The sequence below is a fragment of the Arachis duranensis genome, chromosome 9, assembly GCF_000817695.3.
Source record: "Arachis duranensis cultivar V14167 chromosome 9, aradu.V14167.gnm2.J7QH, whole genome shotgun sequence".
Taxonomy (NCBI): Eukaryota; Viridiplantae; Streptophyta; class Magnoliopsida; order Fabales; family Fabaceae; genus Arachis; species Arachis duranensis.
Window position 1 is genome coordinate 101,708,861 of NC_029780.3, and position 7,391 is coordinate 101,716,251.

A 7,391-nucleotide genomic window follows, 5' to 3' on the forward strand; every position below is an offset into this window, starting at 1 on the left:
TTTTCACTGAGAGGATGGGATGTAGCCATTGACAATGGTGATGCCCTACATACAGCTTGCCATGGAAAGGAGTAAGAAGGATTGAGTTGAAGAAGTGGGAAAGCAGGAGTTCTTGAGCCATGCAGTATCTCCATTCGCTTATCTGAAATTCCCACCAATGAGTCTGCATAAGTATTCTATCCCTTTTTATTTTCTGTTTATTATTTATTTTAGAAAATCCATAATTTGATCTGCCTAACTGAGACTTACAAGGTGACCATAGCTTGCTTCATACCAACAATCTCTGTGGGATCGACCCTTACTCACGTAAGGTTTATTACTTGGACGACCCAGTACACTTGCTGGTTAGTTGAACGGAGTTGTGAATTCAACTGGTGCCACAATAATGATTTCATACAAGTACAAAAGAATATAGATCACAATTTCGTCCACCAGTGGTCATCCACGACACAAGATTTTGCGAGATCAACAATGGAAGGTAACAAGATTATTCTAGTGGGTTTTTTGTATGCACTCGGCTAAGTCGTTTGTTTTATGCTGTTTTACGTTGTAACAGAAACTTGCGAAACGGAAGTCTTCCAGCAATACCCACACATGGCAACTATACAGTCCAGTTCCTCGCGATAATCCTGGTGAACGACCCTGATACACTGGTATAGACGCCAATTTCAATTCCTTTACCACCTGCAATCATCAATCCATCCATGTGTGACACATTGTAACCCTTTTTTTTCCACCATCCACTACAGATGCTCCCACTGCGGTTCTCGCAGGATTATTGCCGGTCCCTACCATAACCCCTGACCCTAACCACACCTACAGAACATCGTCATCGCGTGGGCTCGAATATGGAACCTAATGGGAGGATCATGCTTCATGGAGGATGGAACGCTGTCTGGGAACACTATTGCCTAAGGGATCAGTGGCTTGTGCTGTTCCGTTATCACGAAGTTCAAAACACAATGTATGTCATGTTCTTCAACGATCATACAATGGAAATCAACTACTTGGCCCATGCCGGTCCGGGGACAAACTGCACTTGTATAACCTATCCGACAGCCCCCAGGACAAGGCACATAGCCGATGGGTTCAGATCACCAATCTGTTCTTTGTCAGTCCAATCGTGCACCGCCTGGCAACCCGTTTTCTCGTAAGTATGCCGACAATTGTTTTTAAAGGCAACTATTTCCTATCCTATTGTTCTAGTCAAATATTTTATTGCTCTCACCTTAAAAAATATGTCTTCACTTCTAGCCAAATGTCCTCCCTCTGTCGGGAGTATGCGAGGATAGCCCAATTTTGATTACCAACGAGAGGGGCACGTGGACCGTTCAGTATACGCACTATGTTGGGAGGACGAACGAATGTTTTGGAATGGGCTGGTCTGCCTTAGCAACTGCATGCCATCTGAGACATGGCCATGTGTGTGTCTTCGAACAGCTGGCGCCCCAAGACTATCGGCTGCATATATATTGAGAACTCTTGTATCCTAAACCCCCAGCGACCGCCCCCCAACCCCATCCAAGTAACTCGGTCCATGGTGTTTTTTTGTCTCAGTTTGTCAAGTACGGTGGTGCAAGCTGCATGTCCATACATCTGTATCTTTAATCTATATGTTATTTCCAGGCATACAATTCTACCTTGTCGTCATTAACTTATGCATTAGATGATAAACACGATAATCATTTCTATTGTTAATGTGCACGTAGCATTGCAAATGGACTGATCTCCCAATATTAGAAATGCATGTCAATTAGTGCCTGTGAAGTTTGAATGTAATTTTAAGCTGTGAAGCTTGAATGTAATCCGATTCACTTCACCTACATTTTGTAGCTTTGAATTTTGAATTTTGAAACTTCACACTTATTTGTTAATACCCTAAAAATGCTAATTAGTAGTGGTTGTTTATTGATTCAAAGTTGTTGACGTGCTTCATTTAGTGCATTTTATTCATCACTTCCGGTGTTTTAAGCGTGTGTTTTAAATTACATCCAAAAGCCATGATCCCTTACAAAGAATTTCAAAACCGCGATTGAACCACATGAATTTTCCAACGAGTTTTTTTAGGAGACGTGCATCTGAATATCCACTGAACATTACAACCAATTACATACAAAATATCCACTTACCATACATACAAAATATCCATTAAACATAGAATCGCTGTAAACATGCCCCTAACTACCATGTCCGGTTCAACAAAAGGGTGGACAATGACCAATTAATAATACATCAGGTTTGATAGTGGATTTGCAGCTATTCGCATGACACCACTTCACACCTACACTTCTTGAATCCCTATTAAAATCAGTGATATCTATAGCACATTCACATACCAAGGAAAGCCAACATAGCAAAAACTTGTTTTAACGTCGACGACCTATAGACGGTTCTGTACCCAGATGAAATGCAAACAATATTCGGTGTGCGGCTACAGCCTACCGGAGAACGTGAAAGGGTTCAGCCAACCTACCATTGCAACACGGTGGTGACAATTGTAGGTCCCCTTTGCTCAATCGGCAAGAGACATGACTGGCCCGGACGTGTTGGTCCCAGCAAAGTCGCTGTTAGCAAACCCAGCCTGCGTGTCACTATCGGAGCATTGGAATGAAGGAATCTCCGCGGTCGCATATAGATCACCGGATAGGTTATCATAGAGCTGACACCAATGTAAAAAACAAATGATTAGATCCATTTAACAGAGCAGAAAACTTAACTATATAATATATAAAGCGACCAACCCACCATGTCAGTGTCTATCGAATCCATGTCATCTGCAACTGCGCTGGATGATTCCATTGTGTGGCGGTCCGGACACGTCGTCCTGTTGTGTCCCACCTCTCAGCACAAACGACATCGCTGGGTTTTCTTTCTACCATGAGCATTGTTACCCTTTGTATTGCGCCTGGGTGGATTCCGCGCTGGGGGTCTGCCACCTTCAGTAGGTGGCCCCTCGGGTGGAAAACTGGTGTCTCCTGCATCTTCGTTCTCGAAGTGCTTCAGCATCAGCACGGCAATGTCTCTTGCAAACTGGCATTTTTGGGTGCTGTGACATGCAATCTTGCACACTTTTCGGTACCAATCCATCAGACACCAGTGTTGCGTCAGTTGTACAGAATCCCAAATCACGCCCATCGACTGCACTGCCACAAGTTTTGCATCCTTGCTCTATCTCGGTAATATCAGAGACCTCAGGATCTCATGAACATTGTTAAGAACAAGCACCGCAATTATATGTTCACAGGGGACCCCGAAACATTCCATTATCATGCACGTGCATCGGACCTCCCTCATATCAGACGTTGCAACAACACGCTAATCCTTCCCCAGAGTGCTGTATTGAGAGACGGTGTGGATAAAATAGGAACCGTTGTCTTCAGAGTCAACCACCCTCATTGCGTAGGCCCTGTCAAGAATGGGAACAAACAAATAGAATATCGCACGAGTGTAGTTCTCGGCTGCACTCCGCTCCAGCTATTTTAGGTTGGTGGTCATAACAGGGTCATCCTTTGCACACTCGAAATCAGCCTCCACCTCCTTTGCATGCACGAACATCAAGCATCGATGGAAATGACGTAAAAACTCAGTGTAGCTGTATCGAGACTTAACATACCGTGATATCACAGCGTGCAAGCCCTCGCACCTTGATGTTGTTCGAAATCTGACAAAGAACTTTCCCCGTATGTGTGCTGTGGCCCAACTGTGCCTTCTCTCGTACATGTCCTGTACCCATCTTTTATCGGCGATGCCAAATTTATCAACCATCTCAAACTACTTTCTCTGAAATGTTCGGACCTCGTAGTCACCAAGCATGCAATCCCTAAACATCCTAATGAATTTGGGCTTTCCGATGTTGCTCGTGGCATTTTGGAGTAGATGCCAAGCGCAGAGTCGATGGTGAGCCTCTGGAAAAACTTGCTCGATCGCAGACTTCATTTGCCTGTCACCGTTGGTTATTATGGACACGAGAGCCTTCCCTTTCATTGAAGTTTGCAACTGCTGAAATAGCCAGACATAGGTCTCTTCTTTCTCATCTGCCACCAGTGCAGCGGCAAAGACAACCGTTTGGTTGTGGTGATTCACATCGGAGAATACTACAATAGGTGAAAGGTAAACATTTTTCTTGTACATTGCATCAAATGCAACCACGTCTCCAAACACCTGGTAATCAATTTGGCTGGTGCCGTCACACCAAAACAAGTGTTGCAACACGCCCTCACCGTCAACAACTTCCTTGTAGTACAGTGCTGGATCATTTGCCTTGCACTCTTGGAGATACCTTAGGCACGATTCTGCATCTAGGCCACCCTCCCTTCGTTGCTTCGCATTTACATTGTGAATGTCCCTTGTTGTGTACGGGACATTATGATACCCACCGGCCAGGCTCGCCATAAAACCGTGGATTCGGGAGATGCCAATGCCCCCTTTACGCATATCGTTCATCTACTCGATGTCTGCTTCGCTCATCCTCCGATGGCCCAGAAGCATGGAAGAAAATCGTAACTCAAGAACGTGGTGGTTATGCGCGTATGAAAAGTACGCAACGTGCCAACGTCCTGATTCATCGTCCATGCGGAGTAGCATCCTTGCAGGGCATCCACACCGTGTCTCGGCCCTCGGCCTCTTTTGCCGGTTAGGCATCGAGTAGAACTTCGGGGATTGGTACCCTTGTCGGTGGCACACGAACTCCTGTCGTATCCTTACTTCGCCGCGTTTTTCGCTTCTGGAACGTCTCGCGCCGAAGCCATGGTGCTTTGCATATTGCTGGTAGAACTCAAATGCAATGTTAACATCTGCGAAATTAAACTGGAGAACATCTTCCTCGCTCAAGTTCAAAAAATCAATCCAACCTATCGACTCCACAGAATCAACAGCGTAAAACTCGTCTTCCGCATAATTGTCAGACATTCCTCCGGCGCCGTCCAAACTGTCTTCCAATTCAACCGCATCCCTAGTGTCGACATCGGCCTCTGCATGATGGTCGTGTTCTGTATCATCTTCCTGAAACTCGTGCTCGTTCGACTCCATCCCTGTAGAGCGTTCACCCTCAACCGGATGGTCGTGTTCTGTTTCATCTTCCTATAAATGGTACTTGTCCGACTCCATCCCTGCAAAGCCTTCGCCCTCAACCGATCCAACTCCATGGTTTGCTTTGCCCCCAGTGGTATCTTCATCCCCGGCAGCCCTGTGCCAAACAGCAATAATGCGGTAATTTAGCGAAACACGCAAAATTGGGGGATATACTTCAAAGACAATTGCAGACCTATGACGAAGAAAAAGGGGGATATTTGTAAATCAAGTGAAGGGTGCTAATACAACGGGTACCTTCTTTCCATTGATGGAGACGGCGAAGCCATCTACTGCCGAAGACAATCGACAATGCAGATCAGGTACAGTCGTCATCAGAGGTGATAAGGCTGATTGTGTGCTTAGATCCGCCTAAACAGAATCGTTAACACTGAACAATTTCTGAATCCCAAAGAAAATAGCGTTTCGTGGTTCAAAATCTCCGAATCTCGTCGGATGAGCTGCTGGAACAACATGTCGCCGAAGCCACCATCGGTGAGTGGGGGGAGAAGAAGAAGTTAGCTGAGTCGTTCTCGATGGTCGAGATAGGAAGGGACGGCGCGATTGCGACGGAGGAGAAGGGGAGGAAGAGAACCTGGGCTGGAGGAGGAGTTAGACATAGTAATAGTTGTTAATTAAACTCGAGTATCCAACTAGTTGTAGAATTAACTTAAATGTATTTATTTTAAAAATTGAAAAATTGACCCCTTTAGTTTATACGAAATTGTAGAAAACACCCAAAAAAACAAGTATATATATTCTTGCACTACCTGGCTGACCGGTGCGCCAAACACAATTTTGACGTTTCGATGAGCTAACAGGGAGCGCGTACCGAATCCGTCCCCATCTTACATAATGAACTAGGGTATTTTAATTTTTGCATTTCGCACAGGCTGATTCATAAATTTATTTTATTTTTTTAGTAAAATTTTATATATGAATAACAATTTTTTTACCTGTTGTATGAACTAAGTAGTTAATCTCTTGTTATTATATTGATGTTAATAAAATTACAAAAAATAAGTATGTAAAATTTATAGTGTATTAATTTGTAACATTTTAATAATTTTGTTTTCAAATGGTAGTTTTTAGAGCATATTTTAACTAATAAAAAAATTAAATAAATAAATTGATTCTTATATAAAAATAAATTTAACTATTGAGATTATTCATCTTTATATATTAATAGACTATACTCATTTACTATTTGAATTATCGCTTTCTATTTCTATTTGTAAAATTATTCCAGCTTAATATTTAGTATATATTTAATTAATATGTTCTTATTTCTTTAACAAAACTCTTTCCACGATGATGAATGAATATATAGAGTATAGAAAACAATTGAACAATAATTTTAAATAGTAAATATCACTTCAAAAAAATATTTTAATATTCTAGTACTTATTGAGATCTTTTTATTTATGGTGTACTCGTACAATCCAATTAACAAATTGTTCTAGAAATGGATAAATAAATTGTTATTCTTTAAAATTTTAATTTGTATTCACATAATAAACATCCAATTGATTTTTTTATTAAAAAAATATATCAAAATTTATTATAAAAAACTATACGTCAGATCTAGGGATGTCAAAAATTCCCAGGCAGCGGGGATCCCCACGGGATCGCCCCAAACATGGCCCGATGGCGGGGAATTTTCCCTGTGGGGACGGGGATGGGGGACAAAATTCCCCCGAAGCAGATGCGAGGGCCCGAGAGGAGATTCCCGTCCCCGTCCCCGTCCTCGTATTCCCCAAAATCCCCGAATATATTAAATTACTTAAATACCCTTAAGAATTTAGTTTTTATTTTGGTTTTTTAGTCATTTCACTTTGCATATATATATATATTGAAAAGTAAAAATCCTGATTTCTTCTCTTCCCAGAATCCCAATTCGCACAGATGATGAGCGGATAATTTGTATGCTTTTTGGCATTGTTTTTAGTATGTTTTTGGTATGATCTAGTTAGTTTTTAGTATATTTTTATTAGTTTTTAGTTAAAATTCACTTTTCTGGACTTTACTATGAGTTTGTGTGTTTTTCTGTGATTTCAGGTATTTTCTGGCTGAAATTGAGGGACCTGAGCAAAAATCTGATTCAGAGACCAAAAAGGACTGCAGATGCTGTTGGATTCTGACCTCCCTGCACTCGAAGTGGATTTTCCGGAGCTACAGAAACCCAATTGGCGCGCTCTCAACGGCGTTGGAAAGTAGACATCCTGGGCTTTCCAGCAATATATGATAGTCCATACTTTGCCCAAGATTTGATGGCCCAAACCGGCGTGGCAAATCAGCCTCAGAATTTCCAGCGTTTAACGCTG

General features: G+C 42.3%; 2 protein-coding genes across 2 annotated transcripts; both read right to left on the reverse strand.

Annotated features, from left to right (window-relative positions):
• Positions 1 to 3,771: 3,771 nt before the first annotated feature.
• On the reverse strand, positions 3,772 to 4,434 carry LOC107466430 (protein FAR1-RELATED SEQUENCE 5-like). Its single transcript, XM_016085405.1, has one exon. It carries the CDS (start codon positions 4,432 to 4,434, stop codon positions 3,772 to 3,774), a length of 663 nt encoding a protein of 220 aa, XP_015940891.1.
• A 9-nt stretch (positions 4,435 to 4,443) lies between these two features.
• Positions 4,444 to 5,028, reverse strand: LOC107466431 (protein FAR1-RELATED SEQUENCE 5-like). The gene has a single exon (XM_016085406.1). The coding sequence runs from the start codon at positions 5,026 to 5,028 to the stop codon at positions 4,444 to 4,446; it is 585 nt and encodes a 194-aa protein (XP_015940892.1).
• Between the last annotated feature and the right edge of the window lie 2,363 nt (positions 5,029 to 7,391).